This window comes from Fukomys damarensis, unplaced genomic scaffold (assembly GCF_012274545.1).
Source record: "Fukomys damarensis isolate Sample0158 unplaced genomic scaffold, DMR_v1.0_HiC HiC_scaffold_1, whole genome shotgun sequence".
NCBI lineage: Eukaryota > Metazoa > Chordata > Mammalia > Rodentia > Bathyergidae > Fukomys > Fukomys damarensis.
In genome coordinates this window covers 12527666-12547665 of record NW_022900913.1, presented here as the reverse complement: position 1 = coordinate 12547665, position 20000 = coordinate 12527666, and the positions used below count along the sequence as shown (strand labels likewise).

The 20000-nt window shown below is 47.8% G+C and overlaps 1 protein-coding gene across 10 annotated transcripts in view; it reads left to right on the top strand.

Moving 5' to 3' along the window:
* The window catches only part of Retreg1 (reticulophagy regulator 1), a 95472-nt gene that overhangs the window by 64145 nt on the left and 11327 nt on the right, over nt 1-20000 (top strand). For 9 of the 10 annotated variants that reach the window (XM_033757516.1, XM_010644001.3, XM_010644000.3 and 6 more), the window contains one exon: nt 19659-19785. In XM_033757516.1, coding sequence (XP_033613407.1) covers nt 19659-19785 — 127 coding nt within the window. Of the gene's footprint in view, nt 1-1301; nt 1623-19658; nt 19786-20000 lie in introns of those variants that run through there. The other variant, XM_010643999.3, reaches the window with a different exon arrangement.

Here is a 20000-nt window from a genome sequence, read left to right as displayed (position 1 = left end):
TGACGATGATGATGACGACGATGATGACAATGATGACGACGATGACGATGACTACGATGATGACGATGACGATGATGACGATGATGATGACGACGACGACGACGATGACGATGACGATGATGATGACGATGACGACGATGACGATGACGACGACGATGACGACGACGACGACGACGACGACGATGACGATGACGACGATGATGATGACGACGATGACGATGAAGATGATGACGATGACGATGACAATGATGACGACGACGATGATGATATGCATTTCCTTAGGCAACATGAAATAGGTCACTTTGAGTCAAAACGACACCTGAACCATGTGGGGTCCAGGGCAGGCATGGTCTGAGGGGTGTCCTCAGAATGTACCCCATCCCCTCCTCCCCTCTCTAGACGGCCTCACCTGAGGGCTGGGCACCATTGTTGCCTGCACTGTGTTCCCTAGACAGCTCTGAAGTGCACTCCTGGTTGGTGTGCTCTGCAGTGTCTGTGTGCGGTGCATGCTTGGAATAGAGCTGCAGAGGGGGTGTGTGCGGTCACCCGCTCTGCGCTCTCCTAGCATAGGTCGAGCCTGTGTGAGTGTTGGTTTCCGCTGCACACTGTCAGGAGAATGGAAGCTCCGTTGCGCCTCTGTACTTGAGGGACAGTGGTGGCTCCAGGGTTCCTGCTGATACCCAAATCAGGCCGCTCGAGCCCTTTCCATGAAAGGGTGTGGTATCTGCACAGAGCATGAACACATCCTCCTTTTTCTTTGAATCATCTCTAAGACCATGTAAATACCACATAAGTAGTTGTTACACTGCACAGCTTAGGGAATAATGGTAGAAAAATGTTCCTGTTCGGTACAGGAACAACTTTTAAACAAAATATTTTCAGTCTGAGGTTGGTTGACTCAGTACAGAACACCTGGCCACAGAAAGGCAATTGCGGTCACCTCTTCTAAGGGGAAGTGAGTTGGGCTTAGTGATCAGATGGTGATAGAGGGAAGAAATGCAGTGTTTTGATTTCCTGTTTGAGAAAGCAGGACTTCGGCATGCAGCGTTTAAAGGGTGCTTTGCAAAGTTGTCCAGCAATCTGACTTCTCTTTCAACTAAATCAAGCACTTTTGGTTGGTTTCTATGGTTGAAGTGTGGGGAGAGCCAGACCAAACTCAGAGCAGAGACCCCCAGGCCAGAGTGAGTTTCACAGTTCCTCGTAAGTTCCCCCCGCCCCCAGCTGTTCTTGTGAAGTGGCCAGAAAGTGCTGAATGGGAGAATAAAAGGGACTTTGTGCGGGAACCTTGGCTGCAGACTCTTTGGCCTGAGTAGGGATGGACCTCAGCTTCAGCTGGGTCCTCTGTGAGGGAGCTGACATTGGGCTCCGTGGAGCACCCATGGGCGCTGAGTCTAATTTCTCTCCCTTTCTCTCGTTGCCCTCCTGGCCTCCCACTGTCCCGACCTCTCCATAATCTCTGTCTTTGCTGCTCTCATGCCTTCACACCATCGCTGCCTTTCTGAACCCGTGGCACCTGCTGCCCCCAGGTCCCAGGCGGACAAAGCCACGGGCACCACCAGTGTCATGTTGAGGGTGGGAACCTCGGAAAGGGAATGTCCCAGCTGCCCTTGGAGACACACAAGGTACATGGGGGCCCAGGGGACAGTTGTGTCGCCCTGTGAGGCCTCCACTGGGGGTGCAGATGAAAAGATCATCCTGAGGGGAGGCTCGTGTCATCCCCCAAGCCAGGCCACCCTCGCTTCCCTGCTTTAAGGTTCTTTTTGCTGCTTGGCCTGCTCCGGGAGGAATTGTCATCTTCCGGGCAGATACTATCAAGGCTCTTAAAGCTTTGGCTCTGTGGCGCTGTGTCTCGGGGAGACATCGGACGGCAGACTCTGCTTTGGAAGGGGAGGAGCGCAGCTGTGAGCGCCTGCAGAGGAAGAGGTCACGGAAGGGCTGCAAGCCCACAGTGTTCTCTCTGCCTGGCACTGTGAAGGGTCGCTGCACCGTTGGTGTGCAGTGGCGCCTGGGGGGAGATAGCGCCCAGGAGGTGGGCAGACACCTGCACGTGGTGATGTCTAGCATGTCGCCTAGTAATTATTACCTGACGCAGTATACATAGCAGCGGCAGCTGGGCACAGATGCCACTTGAGCTGAGGAAACGACATTTCACGCTGCTGCCTCGGCTGAACTTATAGGCAAGGGCTTTATTCTGAAAAGAGAAACCCACCCCTCAGTGGAGCATCTTAAAATTAGCCCAGTGAAAATTATAAATCCCATCTTTGGGTAAGGTGTGGGGATTCTAAATGCGCTTGTTTCTTGGAAATGGCCAGTTTGTGGTGCTTTGGGTCTGTGCTATGTGAGAATCCGGTGGTGTGGCAGATGGATGTGCGGTGTTCCCGGAGCGGTCTGTCATGTCAGTGATAGATAACTTTCCTTCCACAAGTGGAATTCACAGAACACAAATTCTAAATACTCACGGTTTCTCCATTTCGAGATACTGTGCAAATACGCTTTTTGGAGCATATTTATGCCAAAGAATGTTTTGAAATACACATTGTGTTATAACAGGAGTCTGTGCCTAGAGAAATGATAAGCCCAGAAATACCTGGCTTGCTTTTTGAAACAAGAGGATACTGCTCAGTAGATCTAAGTTACAGCAGATGGCGGCATTGGTGGTAAAGGAAGTAACTGATAATTCCTTTCTTGGGCACGGTAGAAGAGGGGAGGGGATACGCTGGGTGTCCCATAGGCAGGTGCTGAGGATTTGCCCATGGATTCATTCTCTCGAGCCGAGTTTTATAGCTGGAGACGGTGCCTTGGGTCGCTGATGAGGATCATGAGGCCTTGTTGGGAAGTCTGGGGAAGAAGGCAGAACCAGGCTAGCATGTTCTGCCGTGCACGGGAGGTGACGGCACACTGATACCTGCGAGCCCCTGAGCACGGATGGGCGAGAGAGGTGGTGATCTTTCCTTTTATTTCGATAGACTTTGATTTTCAACCGAATTGTCCCCCACCCCCCTACCCAGGGATCAAATGCAGGAACTTGTGCTGCAAGGCAGGCGTGGTCACTGAGCTAAATCCCTGGCCCGATTTAGACAGACTTTGGAAGAAGACCCTGCAGCTGTTCGCTGATGTTGATGGAGCATGGAGCACCTACCCAGGGATCAAATGCAGGAACTTGTGCTGCAAGGCAGCCGTGGTCACTGAGCTAAATCCCTGGCCCGATTTAGACAGACTTTGGAAGAAGACCCTGCAGCTGTTCGCTTATGTTGATGGAGCCTTCGCTTTCACAACCACTTACCCCCGGCCCTCTCACTGGCTACCACTGTTCCGATGCTTCAGAACGGGGCAGCCCAACCCAAGGAAATCTGAAGGTTGGGTGCATCCTTATTGAAGTCAGGATATACTTCTAGGGCACGGGTTATTTTAAGATCAGAGAGGAACCTTTGCCATTGTTACTACTTTCCAGGTTAAGTCTGGCAGTACAGTGCTGCTGGTTGTGTGACGAGAATTTCTGTGCAAATAAATCATTTATTGTTAGCTGAAGGTTGGCTTTTCAGCCGCTTCTGTAGAAGAGCCTTGTCTCATCTGGAAGAGAACTAGCTTGGGAGGCTGTCTCAGGGAGTGGGTGTGAAGCCACACAGAGTGGTTCTGATCTGGTGCTGTTCTCTTGACTGTCTGCTTGTCATCTGGAACATGGAGGCATTTTCCCCACCTTGTCAGATTGTTTGGAAGACTAGAGATACCACGAGTAAAGCTCCTGATGTCATTCCTGGCACACGCTGTGTGCTCAGTCAATGGGAGGTGCTTTTGGCCCAGTAGCAGCTTTCTTAACGGTCCCTAGTGAGCTTGCTGGGCTCATCAGTGATGATGGTCATCTCTGTGGGGCCATGTAGCTGAAGCTTGTGACAGCCCAATCTAGTAGACCACTGTGGCTTGGGGACCAAGTCTACCCAGCAGCCCATGTTTTTGGAAATCAATTTTATTGGACCACAGTCCTGCTCCTTCAATTTTGTACTGTCTGTGGCTGCCTTCTCAGCACAGTGGAAGAGTTAAGAACAGAGACTATATCTATGACCAACAAAGCTGGAAATATGTATCCACTCTCTGGCCCTTTACAGAAAAGGTTGGTCTACCCCTACTGTAGTATATAATTATTCCCACTAAGGTAGCTGTGTCCTTACTAAGTCAGTTGTATCTATTTTCACATCTCTTTGTGCCCATTTGTAATTGAATATTTTGATTATAGGTTATATAAACTGGTGAAATAAGATATCCAAAAGAACATCATTGTGGCAGATTCTGCTAGTTGTTCCCAAATACTAGGCATTTGATGATAGAATCCTGAGTTTCAACTAGAAGATGGTCACCAGCAATTGCCATATGTGTCCTAGACTCTCTTGCATCTAGGTACAGCCATATTACCACATTCCAGCAAGAGGGAGGTGAGTTGTACATGCCACTTGTAGGCCCTGACTAAAGAAGGGGGAAGGCCCTCTGCTTCCCTCTCCCCTCTGCCTGGTGGCTGGGTGGATGGAAGCGCAGTAGCTGCAGTAACTGTCTGGGAGACCATAGGGTAGCAGTGAGAGTATCTGAGCAACAAGAAGGAGAGGGCCTTGGTGTCCAGCATTGTGAGTGTCCCCCAGTCAGCCCTCACACAAGGGACAAATGAACCGCTCTCTTGTAAACCACTGTTGTTTTGACACTGATACAGCAGATGAGCATACATTTTAACATATGCAGCTTTAGTTTTTCTCTATGGAAATAAAGTTGAATGCATGGGAGAGAGTAAGGGAAATTACTGCATCTTTTAAAAAAGAAGTATAGACAAAACAACTGCAGAAGTTGAGGAATAAAGGTCTAGAAAGACTATTTGATTTTGATCATGTCATTGAAATTCTTGCTTCTCTTTAAAATCATGCATAATACACGGGGGTGGTATTTTATGTAAGAATACCAGTCTTTGTTCCCAGCCCTGAATCAACTGGCAGTTTGGTAAGACCCGTGGCACTTATCCACAGGGTAATGTTTATTGGAACAAATTGAATACCCCAGGGTGTACTGCTTGCTAATTCGCAGTCAGGATTTAAGTTATACTATGAGTTTAAAAATATGAAAATACCAATTTATTATTAGTCTGGTTTGGGATTAGTATACACTCTAGACCATCCCAGGTAAGGGAGGGGATGTTGTTATTGGACGTGATAAAGCAGTTCACAGGTGACCATGGTTTGCAGTGTGTGAGGACTGGAAATGTAGCCCTTGTAAGCCCTGTGATGAAAATCCGAGGAAGGCAGAGTTCATTCCTCTCAGGCAGGCAGGCAGGCCCGGACATTCAGCAGCCTCCGTGGATTTTAGTAGATTTCTCTTTACTTTCTAAGTCTGGTCTCAGGGCCTCCGGCTCTGCGTCTCTGATGAAGTCCAAGGTCTTTGTCTTGATTTTCTGGATCTAGATTTTCCTGTCTTGGGGTGGGGAGACGGCAGCACGTAGGCTACCCTCACAGAGGAAGCTGGCAGAGTGAGGGAAGGCAGGCCAGTGGGCAGCTGCCCTGGCACGCCCACACACAGGACCCCCCAAATCAGCCCGGGACGTCACAGCCGTCCATTGTGATGAAAGATGAAATTCTTCACGGCCTTAAGTTTGCCCGTTCCAGCACCATAAACATCGGTGTAACACGGTTTTGACATTTTACATTTGACATAGCCACACGCAGCATCGGAAAATGGAAGCAGCTCAGGTCTCCTGCAGCTTGGCAGGCGGCCTGTTGGCTGGAAACCACGTTGGGCCTGAGATCAGACACTGTGACCGAGCTTAAAGGTCCACTGAGAGCTGTTGTCTGGGATTTTTTTCCCATGAGGGAAACTCCCCACCAGGGATTTTTAAGGGTTATTAACATTTAATATTTCTCTCAGGTTAATATCAATGTCTCTTTTATAGGGTAGAGGCTTAACCTATCTAGTTTTCCTAAATTCAGAGTTTCAAGAAAATACTCGCGAGTGTAGGCTCTTTCTAGATAATAAAATCCAGAAGCAGAGGGCTGGGAATTTAGCTCAGTGGAAGAAAATACTCGCGAGTGGAGGCTCTTTCTAGATAATAAAATCCAGAAGCAGAGGGCTGGGAATTTAGCTCAGTGGTTCTGCCACCTGCCTCGCAAGGGCAAGGTCCTGAGTTTGATCCCTGGTATCAAAAAACAAAACAAAACAAACCCCAGAAGCAGAAGATGTGCTGGGTAGAACTCAACACAGGGCCCACAGGTACTGCAAAGGGGCAGGCGGCAAAAAGGTTAACATCCAGTCTTTTTTCCCTGTACCTGGAATCGAACTAAGGCCCTTGTGCTTGCCAGGCAGGTGCAGCGCCTCTGAGCTAAGTCCTGGGCAGCATCGAGTTTTATCCAATTCCTTACATACAGGCAGAGCAGTCCAGGCCTCCCGTGCTGCTCATTGCTGTACTGCGGTGTCCCCACACTCTTCATCCTGACCGACTACCGGGACATTCCTCTCACTTGCTGTTGTGATTTCAGCAAGTAAATTTGTAACAGAATTCATAGAACTCGCTGACTTTTGTCCCATCTGGCTATTCATTAAAAGAATATTTGTATAAGAATTTGATGTAACAGTCAAGTGGACCGAGACATACACCTGGTGTCTGGCCGTGGTGTCTTTCGTCTGTGATAGGTAGGGGACCAGCACGTTGGAACTGGGCAGTTCTGTTGAAAACCACACAGGCTAAAAGGGGCAAGGTCTATAGCAAGAGGAGGAAGGGCAGAGCTCTGTGTTTAAGTACAGTCACGTGTTACAGAGCAACGTTTTGAGGAGCCACTCATTCTGGTCTATTGAAAATGCTTGAGCAGGGGATTTAGCTCAGTGGTTCCACTGCTTGCTTTGCAAGCACAAGGACCCAAGTTCAATCCCTGGTACAAAAAAGAAAATGCTTGGACAAGGGAAAAAAGGAGGAAGTTCACAGTAGATTCTGCTCTGGTCAGAACAGAACTCAGGACGTAGAGGGTCACGGCAGTGATTGTCAAGCTTGTCTCCCTCCCTCTCTGTCTTCCATCAGACACTCTTGATTCCAGAGTGTCATTGCTCAGGAATAATGGGTGAGTTTCTTTTGACCAGCCAGCCCCACTGGTCTGATTTGGGCTGTGTCCCCTTTTTGGGGACCCCTTCCCTTCCTAACTCTTACTTGGGGTCATCATAAAGGGCTTGGTATCACCCAGTTGATCTACCTGCCTGAGTGGACAAGGCACCCTTGGGATGCCCCGGCCAGGTGAGGGTTGTTCCCAGGACACAGCTATGTCTTGGGGTGCTGGAAGCTTCTCACACAGGGCAAGCAGGGAGCAAGGTGTCCACCCTACCTGGGGACCTGACCCAGCCCGTCTCACGCAACTGTAGCGTTTAGAGCCCCACACGGGGTGGAACAATAAGAATACTCATCAAACTGTGCATGTCTGTGTGTCTGTGTGCAGCAAACCACAGGGATCCAAAATTATTTCACTGCCCGGCAAGTCCAGTAAGCAGCACCCCGAGGAGGAGGAGGAGGAGGAAGGGAACGGATCTGCTGTTGCCCCTGAGGGGCCGTGGGCAGCAGGAACACGCATCACCTTCCTCAGGTCGTTGATTTTAGGGAAAGGACTTCCGGAAAGTACAGCTGGCGGTGATCTCTGCTCCTGCAGCCTGGCAGGCCCTTCCCGTGGGGAGCACCAGGCAGGCTGTTGGGTTCTCCAGCACCCCCTAGCGACAGGAGGAAGGAAGGAGGACCCGAGGGGCGGCCTGGACCTCCCCAGTTTCACCAGGGGATGCTGACTTTCAAAAGCGAGTTTTCCTGAGTAGATTAGTGACCTGCATGGAAACGAAACACGGGAGAGACCTCATGTAACCTTCCCAGGAGCTTCTCCATTCATACATAAAACCCCAGCGACCGTAACGACAAATGCTTGGAAGCGCTAATCTCATCCGCCTGTGGGAAACCCCTGTGGCAACTCTGGATCGGGCAGGTTCTTTTAATTTCTATGATTTTGTTTTCCTAAACAACCTACCATTAGAGGGGCTAACTTGCTTGGGAATTTGCTCCCACCACATTGCGTCAAGCCCCACAGTAACATGGTTCACGCGCTCACAGCTCTGTACTGCTCTGACCTTTTCTCCCGAACTCCGGACGGCACTTTGGGGCCGTGACTTACCCCAGCCGGCCGCGCTTGTCTGTGCTGCACCTCCCAGCTCGCTCACACCGCGGCCCTGTGGAGGGCGCCTTATACCTGGTTACCTCGCGTGCTTGCATTCTTCTAACAGTCGGAGCCTGAGGGGTGCCGAGGGTCCGTTCAGCAAAGCATGAAGACCCCATTGCTTCTGTGACCGTTAAAGGATAAAGCGCATCCTTTAACGCCCCGGGCAGGTCCCTCAGCAGCTGACTTGTGTGTGAAGGGAAGGAAGGGTGTTCTTCTTCCAGAAAGGAGGGAGGCGGACTGCTCCTCACTCAGCAGTCCTACACCGTGGTTGATTTATTGAGTGTGTGAGGGGCGTAATCACAAAACAGCAGAAGCCGAAAGTACATGGTCATTCATTTTTACCCACTGTATTGTCACAGGTTTCATGTAAGTACCCAAAAGTGTGTGTGTGTGTGTGTAAAGGCAGGGAGGGGACATTTACCCTAAAATTGAAACTCTGCATTGGACTGTAACACTTTGGGAACTGCGGGTCCCAAACAGAATGGAAAGGCTCGTTACCACATCAGCAGCTGTGTTCCGCACCCGCGATGTCTGCTTTCCCTGAGGAATGTTTCTGGATCCTCTGCTGTCCTTGCCCTCCAAGGATAAAGCATCAGGGGACAGTGGTTGAAGCCGGCCATGGCATTCCCAGGTGGAAGGGTACTTAGCGTCTTGCCCGTCTCAAGGAAGCGCGGGTCCTGTGCCAGTGGTGGGATTGCCCTGACACGAGCCCAGTTCCGAAGAGGTAACATCAGTGAAAATGCTGGAAATAGCTGCCGACTGACATCTTACTCACAGGGCCTCGAAGCTGTGCTGTAGGTTAGGAGGCGGGACATTCAGTGTCGCCCTCCTAGTGACGTCCTAGGTGGACTGGGGAGTCGGTGAGCACCCAGGAAGGTGCCAGAGCTTAGTCTGAGACGGAAGGGGTGAAGGGAGAATCTCACAGAGCAAGGAACTGAGCTCTGATTCCATCCAAGCTCGCCGTGAACAGGGAGATTCCAGGCAGAGCATGGAGGTGGGGCCTGCTTCCCAGGACTCGGAAGAAGCGGGCTCTCGCGTGGCCTCTCTGTCCAGGTCTTGGAGGAGCTCACAGCTCACAGCTAAATGGGGTTAGCAAAAGCTTCATGGCGGCGCCCTGTAATTCCTGAATCTTGTGTTTGCTCAGAGAATCGGTCCTCTCTCTCATTTGCTGTGTCGCAGTTCTAAATCTGTGAGCCTTTGTGCAGAGAAACATGTCCCGACTTTATTTATCTGTCTGTCACTGTGCGCTCAGCAGTGGGGGAGCGCGGTAAACAGCGACCCGAGGCACAACACCAAGAACTGTTCAGAACTGTTCGCCACATCGGTAACCAGATACTGCGGCCTGACCTTTCTAAGAAAAATTCAGCGGGAATTAGCATCCACAGAGGTTCACTACCGCCCACGGCCCCAGGCCAAAGCGTATTTATAGTTGTGATAAGCACAGCAGCGGCTTGTCATGGTCCTAAAATGGCAGCTTAGGTTGCAACAAATACTTGCTTAAAATGTTTGTCAACATGGGATGTTGGTGGAGCTAACTTTTTGAAAAGTATGGTTTGGTTTCAACATCCTCTTCTCATGTATAATAAAACCAGGATGGAGCAAATCGCGTATACAGTGGTGTACACCTGTAACCCCAGGTACTCAGAAGGCTGAGGCAGGAGGATCACACAGTCCATCCTGGGCAATTTAGCAAGAATTTATCTCACAATTAAAATAAAATAGTGAGGGGAATTAGCTCTGGGTTTGATCTCCAGTAGTACACGCGTGTGTGCGCGCACACAGACTCTCACGGGAGTCGATATTACAAGCACCATTCATTGTGATAACTGCCATGAAGGGACAGTGCACGGCGCTCTGCAGCCAGCCCCGGTGTCACCTTTCTGTGGAAGAAGGCAGCCCCGCCCCGCGTGGGGGTACGGGAGCACACAGAGGCTGCTCGGGACCACGGCCGCGGCCACCGTGCACAGATGCCGGAAGTGGGGCTTGCGAACGGGGCCGGACTTCCGTATTCTCTCCGTCTTCCCACTCAGATCTTCCTGCCTCTCTTCCGTTCACCTCCGCTTGTCTGTGAAAGGATTTGAGACTGATATATCAAAAAGCACAATTTTCCTTTGAAAAACAACTTTCCACTGTAGAAATGCAGCATTTGACTTCTAAGCGATCTAGAATACATACAGGTGCTTCTCTTGTGGTGCTGTGGATCCAACCCTGGCGTATTCCCCTAGGGGCTCTGCTGCGGACTTATGCCCCTGGGCTTTTCCCTTTCGAGACAAGAGCTCACCAAGTTGCCCTGTCTGGCCTTGAACTTGTAACCCTCCTGCCTCGGCCTCCTGAACAGCTGGTGGTATTACAGGAGTAACCACTGTGCCTTGTTGGGAAACATACAATAATGAAAGATCTTGAATTAACAGGTTCTCCTCACATATCCAGTCCTCATGTTTTCAGATTTTTCTCCAGTAGCCTCAGATACAATTAAGTGCCATTTTGAAAGGCAAGTTTCACGTACAAGTGTGCATGTGCATGTGCACACGTTCGGAGCCACTTGAGGGTCAGTGAAAAAGTTCCCTTCCTACTGCTCAAAGGCAGGAGCGGGAGTCCTGCTCCTGCAGAACGACAGTCTACTTCCAAGGGTTTGCATTGCATTTCGTAGTCTTACAGAGCCCCCTACCGGCCAATTCTGTGCACTACATCTTGAAACTACAGAATTCTATTCACATGCAATACTTTTATTTTGGACATGCAAGAAAAGCCATCTCAGAATCTACTAATTTAATGCAAGCAGCTGTATACAGATAACAAAAGAAGCAACATTTTGTTACAATTTAGCACACAGGATCCAAAGCAAAACAGGCATGAGATGATGCATATTTATGCAGCATTAAAACCACATGAACAGCACAGTGCAGGGCAGGGGATGGAGGGGAATAAGGCCAGGCCAGGCCAGTGTTTCACAGGGCTTCCAAGAATGGTAAGAATGGAAAAAACTATATACCTGACTAACACTAGGTTTGTCCACATCTTATAGTCTATAGGAGCTGATATTATGTGATGCTTTTGTTAACTATAGTTTTATATTTCTGAATACTGAAACCTTTAACGTTGATTACTATTGTGTATGCTTTTAATAAAACTTATAGCATATTTTATTGTAAAAGGGAAAATACCAAATAATTCCTTGTTTGTATTTACAGAATTTAAGGCGTGAACTAAGTGAGCTGTCATTAAACAGTAACGTCAGAAGATAGCCCAAAGAGTTTGCCACTGAAGACCTACAAAGATGTGTTGTGAACAGAATTCTGTTTATGTAACCATTAGAACTACCGAGGGCCGGGGATTTAGCTCAGCGGTTCGGTGGCCTGCCTCGCAAGCGCAAGGACCCGAGTTCAGTCCCCGGTACCAAAAAAAAAGAGAAAAGAACTTACTGAGACAAACCTTTTATCTGTGTTTTATTTTGCTCTTTATGTATATTTTGGGTTTCTCATATAAGAGGAACCATGCAACGTTTAAGCTTGAGTATCCGATTTATTTCATTTAACATTATAGTCTCAAGGTGCATCCGTTTTGCTACAAATGACTCAAGATATCTCTGTGGCAGAATAGGACAACATTGTGCACACTTACCACACTTTCTTTGTCCATTAATCTTCCTCAGAAGGGAAGGGTGTTGAAAGTTGGGGGGAAGGAAAGGAAAGGGGATGAGGAAAAGGAGTTAAGAGCTGTTATGTGCCTGTACTGACACCACACAAGGAAGGGAAACAGGTACTGAATACACCGACTTAAAAAAAAGACAAACTGCTAATATATATATATATATATATTTAATTTTGTTTGTTTGTTTGTTTTTTGAGACAGGGTCTCACTACGTAGTTGAGACTGACATGGAACTCACTGTGTAGCCCAGGCTAGTGTCGAACTCACAGCGATCCTCCTGCCTCAGCCTCCCGAGTGCTGGGATGACAGGCGTGTGCCACCACGCCTGGTTCAATTTAATGTGTGGTACTACGGATTGAACTCAGGGCGTCACTAGGGTTAGGCAAGTGCTGTACTACGAGCCACATCCCCAGCCCCTGAGGAACTACTGTATTTTACTACTTTTTATTCCCTTAAAGTCTGGGGAAAACAGAAATTCTTCAGCTGCTGAAAATGGACTTTGCCCAGCCCAGGCTTCTTTGGTAAATAACTGCTTATCTTGGGGGCCCTATGCCCTCGTCATGAACACCTGACTTGTTTTTCTTGAGCAGGAAAAGTAACTACGTGGCACTGGCTGGCGCCTTGGAGCCAGGCGTTGGCGGCTGCAGGTCCTGGCCGGCCTCCGGGTGGGCGGCGGCCAGCGGAGGGCGACTCACTAGGGTTCCAGCTGCCTTGCACCGCAGATGAAAGGCGCAAGGGGAAGAGAACGCTGGAAGGGAGGAGGGAGAGGCCTCATTTACCTTTGAACTTGGAAATTTCCGTACTCTCTAAAATAGAAAACATTAATCGTGAAGCACTGGTAACTTCCCAACCTCGGTCATAGAAGACTTCTTGTACTGTTTGGTTAAGAACTTGGTAAAAATCCAAACCATTTGAAGGCGGAAGCAATCCCTGTGTTTCGGTTTATACTTTTTATTAGCATGTGTTTGTACTACACAATGATTACGTTCCTCACGTGCAAATCACATCTTATCTCTTCATCCCCGTGTCTCCCTCCATCGCTCCGTCCTCATTCTCTTTGCAAAAATCTCTCTCCCTTCTTCCTGTTATCTTTTATTTTACTTATTATTTACATTTCAGGTTTCTCATAGCAGAGAAACCCTGTGATATTTATGTTTCTGAATCTGATTTATTTCCCTTAACCTTATGGTCTGGAAGGGCATCCATTTTCCTACAAGTGATGCAAGCTTTTCCTTCTCTGTGGCAGGGTAGTACTCCATGTTGTGTAAATACCACATTTCCTTACTCCATTTAGCTGTTCATGGATGTATAGGCCTCTTCCAAGATGTAGCTGTTGTAAATTGTGCTATAAACATGGGTGTGCATGTACTGCTGTAACATGATGGCTTCAACTCTTTCTGGAAGATACCTAAGGAGGGAAATAGCTGGGTTGAATGTAAGTTTTTTTTTTTTTTTTTTTTGTAACCAGGGATCAAACTCTGGTCCTTGTACTTGTGAGGCAGGCGGCAGAACCACTGACCTAAATCCTCAGCCCTGTAATTTCTAGTTTTTTGAGGAATGTCCATACTGACTTCCATAATGACTGTACTAGTCTACATTCCCACCAACAATGTAGAAAGGTTCCTTTTCTCCCACAGCCTCCCCAGCTTTTGATATTATTTGATTTCTTGTTAGCCGTTCTTTCTGGAGTGAGCTGGAAGGTCAGTGTTGTTTTAATTTGCATTTCTTGAACAGGCAGAGACATCAAGCTGAGCATTTTTTCATGTGTTTATAATGGACCTTTGTTCTTCTTTTGAGAAGTGTCTGTTCATCTCAGTTGCCCATTTTTGGACTGAGATGTTTGTTGTGGGTGGTCTAGTTTTTTGAGTTTTTAATATATTCTAGGTATCAGTCCTGTGTTCAAGGAATAGCTGGCATAACTTTTCCTGGGTTGTCTCTTCACTCTATTAGTTGATTCCTTTGCTGTGCAGAAACTTTAATTTGATGTGATTCCATTTGTTGATTGGCGGTCCTGTTCAGAAAGTTCTTGCCTACTGAAGGACTTCAGGAGTTTTACTTATTTTATCTTCTAGCAGATTAAATGCTTCTCTTTCAACGTTTAGATCTTTGATCCATTTTGATTTTAGTTTACTACAGGGTGAGAGATGTGGGTCTAGATTCAGTCTTGTGCATGTGCTCAGCCAGTGCTCCCAGCGCCTTTTGGTGAAGAGGCGATCTTTCCTCCAGCCAGGGGTGTTGGTCCGGGTGAGATCAGAGGACTGGGTGACAAGGCTGAGGTCTGTCTCCTTGCCTTTTGTGTTGCTTGGGCCTCACGCCGCTCACCGATCAGTGCTGAGGTGCTGGGGAGACCCCGTGGAAGAGAGCTCTTTCCCAAACGAGGCTCTGGAGGAAAACCTAGAGCCTCACGCAGAGCAGCTCTGCGCGTGTGTGGACGTCAGTCACCTGGAGGACACATCAAGCAGCCTCCAAGCCTGGGGCTCAGTTTCTGCCGAGTGTTTGGATTCTGCGCAGAAGCGCTCTGCTTTCCTGGAAAGGGTTGGGCCCCGCAGTGGCCCGCGGTGTGGCCACGGCACCTCTCATTGTGGGAGGGAGTGGTAGGCCCAGCCCCTGCCTGCTCATTCTGCTCACGCGTGGTCCATGCAGAGGAGGCCCTGATGTGCTTGCCGCGTGACCGGACCGTGCTCTGCCGAGTGTTGCCTCTCGGTCCAGGGCTGGCGCTGCCCCAGACTAACCAAGAAAACTTGGGTGGGTTTCAGTGCTCCTCATCTATAAAATGGGGGATTGGGGGAAATCAACATTCAGTGTTCCGCCTCGATCCAAATTATACAATAGTGGTGACATAAGTTTTTTGGGGGGTGGTACAGGGGATCAAACTCGGGCACTGGCGCCTGCGAGGCAGGTGGCCGAACCACTGAGCCAAATGCCTCGCCCAGTGCTGACATAAGTTAATGAAGGAATGTAGCAGTGTGTTCCTATCGTATTCAGAAACGATCACTGGACGATTTTAAACTATTTTTAAACTGCCAGGGAGCAACTCTTTTGGGTCCGTATCTCATTTAAACTGTAGAGTGACAATTCTTCATCTTTGAGTTCAGATGTCTTTTTGAAAACATGTTTCCGTTACATTTTATTCAGTACGGTCTGTCTGAAGATTTAATTGATTATTATTTATTTATTTATTTTTCAGCTTTAAGTTTATTGGTACATTTTAGGGATACAGTACAGTAACATTCATTGTTGGGATCTTGTACCTCTACATGACAAATCTTGGTTAATTATTTATTTTTTAAAAAATTTTTGGTACCTGGGATTGAACGCAGGACCTTGTGCTTGCGAGGCAGGTGCGGTACCACTGAGCTAAATTCCCGGCCTTTGAGGTTTTATTCATCTCAGACGTGTAGAAGTCTTTCCAAAAACCCACTTGGCTAGATAACATTTTCAAGTTGTGTACAGTGCATTTCTGATTTCTGTCTGGGATTACAACAATTCAAATACCAGTGGGAAGAATTTGTTAGGTGAATATAAGTATAACTTTGGCCTTTATTGTTCCAAGTCACTTGAGGCTTTCTCAGAGGGGAGAAATTTAATACAGCCGCGATCGTTCAGCTATGGACAGTGATCCCAAGTTGAACATTCCCTTGTTTTCTCCAGCAAATGGTGGTGTCTGTTGGCACAGTGATGGGAGAGGTGGTGTGGGCATCTGAGCTTCTGAAGATTTTACACATTTAGCATAGTGCAACTTGCAAAGCGGAGCTTGATGCATTTTTATTGAATGAATGAATGAGTGAATTAAGTCACTGGGTGGATGATGTCCACTGTGGGAAAAAGGTAAGACTTAGAAATGCAAAAGAGAAATTTTAGTTGTTCATCCTGATCTGTATCAAGCGCCTGAAGTTACATGAGGTCTCTACTGGACATTATCCCTCCAGTGCTAACTTAGTCTTTGCCTCCTTTCCAGTCTTAAGAACTTTACTTACCAGAATAATAGAAAATACGTACACACGTGATGTTACCTCCAAGACAGGCATCCTAAAGGTAGTAGCGTCAGGACCGAGTTTTGACGTGTATCATTTATTTGAAAAAATCATTTTCAGGCCCGGGGTGTAGCTCAGTGGCCCGGAACTGGCCTCGTTTAAGGCTCGGCAATGAAAAAGAAAAATAGTAAAATAAATATTTTTCATGGCCCTAGCCAAAAGAGATGTTCCTTTTACTTCACATGTAAATATCCCCGGGGCAAGCCAGTAACATTTGTGCTTGGAACTGTCACAGAAATGCTGTCTCCGGACGGGGACCTGTCCAGCTGGACTGGGCTAAGGGTGCTGGGACTTCTGTCAGGACGGGGTGGGGTGATCAGGGTGCAGCACCGCCGAACCCCCTGTGCTTTGGGAGGGTCCCTGGGAACGTGCGTGGCAGGCCCCACCGGCCTCAGCAAACCGTGTCCAGCCCTGCGGTGGCTTCTGGGCTGTGGTCAGGGCGCAGAACCGGGCAGGGCCCTGGACAGCGCCGCAGGGCCTGCTGCAGGGTGGAGCCTCTCTGACCCTGACCAGGGTTTGAGGACAGCCCGCCGACGCGGGACAGGGTGTGAGAGGCGGGGCAGCCCGGGAGAGGGTTTATTCATGAGTGGGAAACATGGTTACCCACTCGAGTCGGAACATTTTACGTAAAATGGCACAGAGAATCGGCACCCACGCGCCTGGAGCCTTGGCAGTAGTGGTTGACTCTGGTCATCACCTCGGTGAAGCTCTCTGCCTACTCCCCATCTGAAGCAACGCCTCTCCTGAGCTTTGTTTCAATCACTTTGTTGCTTAAATAACCCGTTCAGCTTAGCATGATGTTGAGCTTTATTTTTTTTCCTCATTGAGTTTACTGGTACATTCTAGGTAAACAGTACACTTACATTCATCATTGGGATCTTGTACCTTTACATGCCAGGTCTTGGTTCTCATTTTTTCCCCTTGTCCCTGCCCTCCCTTCAATCCCCCCTCCCCTCCCCATTTACAAACACTTTATTTCCATTTTTTCATTTTCTCCTTTCCCGTATTATCTTTCCCTATCCTTCCCACTTTCCCTACACCTTTAGCCCTTTTCTTCCTATTTCACATGGTCAATTATACCATTAGGATCTTATGTACTATTATAGTTTTTCACACCAGAGAATCTATTTGGTATTTACACATGTGTGACTTATTTATTTCACTTAGGAGTATATCATCAATATGTATTCATTTTCCTATGAATGAATCCAATCTCTCATTCTTTATGGCTGAGTAGTATTGCATTTTATAGAAAAACCACATCTTCTTTATCCAGTTTCCAACTGATGGGCAAATGGGCTGTTTCCAAGTTTCAGCTATTACAAACTGTGCCCCTATAAACATGGGTGCGCATGTATCACTGTGATATGATTCTTTTAATTCCTTTGGAAAGATACCCAGTACAGGGATGGCTGGGTCAAATGGAGCCTCTAGTCCCAGCTCTTTGAGGTATCTCCATATTGATTGTATTGAGCTTTATTTAAATAAAATCATAGTGCACATACTTCTGTGTTTTTTTCCTTTTCTAATATTTTGACTAAAAAGTTGATACACAAACATGAAGTTTGAATTTATGTCTTCACTGTTGTTTTATTTCCCATTGTGTGAACACAGCACATCCTATTTGTGTGTGTGTGTGTGTGTGTGTGTGTGTGTGTGTGTGGGGCGGGGGTCTATACTGGAGATTGAATCCAGGGCCTTCACATTGAACTACATCTCCAACCTTTTTTCTCATTTATTTATTTATTTTACATTTTGATTTTGAGATAGGGTCTCACTAAGTCACTAAGTTGTCCAGGCTGGGCTCGGACTTATAACCCCCCTGCTTCAGCCTCCCAGAGTGCAGACATTATAAGTGTGTGCACTCCCAGTCTCTGCTCATTGTCTTAAAGGAAGTATATTGTAAATATATATCAGAACACAGAGTGTTCATTAATTCTTACATCTTCAAAATTGGATGCTCAAATCATTTAAGTTACTGCATTTGGTGGGGGTCCTGGGGATTGAACTCGGGACCTTTCACTTGAGAGTCACGGAGCTAAATCCCAGCCCTCAAATCATTTAAGTTTTGGAGTTTTGTTATAATTCTGTTTTCCACGCAGTCCCAGTGAATCTTTAACTACTACACAACACAGACTGCAGATAAGAAAATCTGTGTTCCCTTCACCCTCCTGGTCCCACGAAGCTGAACAGTTATCTTGCCTGGCTGTGCTACTATGTGGCACATCTGTGTTTTCTGAGAAAAGAGACCACAGTGGTGGAATAATCTCACATTTCCTGGGCCATGCAGCTCTGATTTCCCAGCAAAGAAGCTTTTCCCACGAGGCAGATATATTGGCAAGATCTGGTTATAGCGGCTTCTTGGTGCTCTTGTCGTAGGTCTGGAGTCACTCCCGGGGTGGGCACACTGAGTACGGAATTTAATCACCAGCAGAAAGAGGCACCCTGGGTGACTCGATAGGAGGTAGGTTCGTGGGCCATGGACTGGTCCCTGACAGCTCCTGACGACCGCAGGAAGTCCTGTGGCAGGTGTCTACCTGGTGGGAACCCACACAGCTGACAGTGCCGAGTGTTTGTGGACTGTTACTGAGCCAGAGAGAAAGGAAAATGGAAGACATTTTTCTCCTATTTTAGTGCCTTTGCGTGCATTAAGCTTAGATTAAAATTTATAGTTAAAAAATTATAACTTACAGATTGCTTTATTATTCAAAATGTATTAGAAAACAGTGGAATGCATATGTACACAGTTTCTGCCGAGGTCGTCCTGATCGTCTCAGGGTCCTGGGGCTGAACCCCAGCATTGGTCCTACCCTGATGCCTCCTTTCTGGTCACGATCTAGATGATCACTCATTGATAACCCTGGTCTTCTGCCGGAAGCCCCTTTGTGTGTCGCCTCCCCTACAGCTCCTGGCATCGCCTCCAGAATAGGGACAGGGACACACACACTGCTTGGTCTGTGTGTTACATTCAATGCATCCCAGATGATGGTCTGGAAAAGATTCCCTGGAAAAGTTGGGGCTGCTGTGAGCTCCTATTGAGCTTAACAATGTCCTCCAGAGCCAACCAGTGATGAAAGCAATTGGAAACACAAATATTTGTTGGTGTATTTTTATTTATTTATGTATTTATTTTTTGGTACCTGGGATCAAACTCGGGTCCTTATGCTTGTGAGGCAGGCAGTGGAACCACTGAGCTAAATCCCCAGCCCTGTTGGTATAGTCTTATTAGTAACTCTCATATGCTTAGTGCTCAGGTTTCTTTAGAAGTTCAGTGGCCTCCTGACCCATAAGGTATGAAGAGTTTCTAGTAAGTCCTGCGATTCCCCGGCGGGATCAGGGTCCTCCTCCGCCTCCCGAACTGTTTGCATCTTTTGCTCCGGGTTCCCTTCGCCACACTGGGGCACAGGAGCAGAGCACCTTCTGTCCCTCCCATCCCGAGGTCTGAGCGTGCACATTGCTTTATCTGGAACGCGTATGGTCAACTGCAAACCCACTCCAGGTCAGAGTTGGAAAACAGCCCCGCCGTGTCCCCCATCGGGTTCCCTTCGTTGTTATCTGGTGATTGTGGAGCTCTTTGTGTTGCTCTTTGCAGTCAAGCTTCATGGGGCAGGAGTCTGAGGAAGGCACCTCTGGCTTCACGGGGACCCACAGGCCTTTCCAGAGAGTGAGGCCAGCAGGAGAGGCTCAATACATGAATATTTAAGCCATGAATGTTGCACAATGCATTGGAAGCTCAGTTATATTATTTTTCTTTTTCTCGTTTCAGCTGGGAAGTTATCAATTCCAAGCCAGATGAAAGACCCCGACTCAGTCACTGTATTGCAGAATCGTGGGTGAACTTCAGCATATTTCTTCAAGAAATGTCTCTTTTTAAACAGCAGAGTCCTGGCAAGGCAAGTTTTCCCAGGCTGGAGTGTGTTTAAATGTCGCCCGCACTTGGGGTCAAATGGACTGACTCTGGCTCTGACTCTGATACAACAGGACCTGTGCTATAAAAACTGGTGCCAGGGCTGGGGATTTAGCTCAGTGGTTCTGCCACCTGCCTCGTAAGTGCAAGGCCCTGAGTTGGATCCCCAGTACCAAAAGAAAAAAAAAAAAAAAAAAAGCT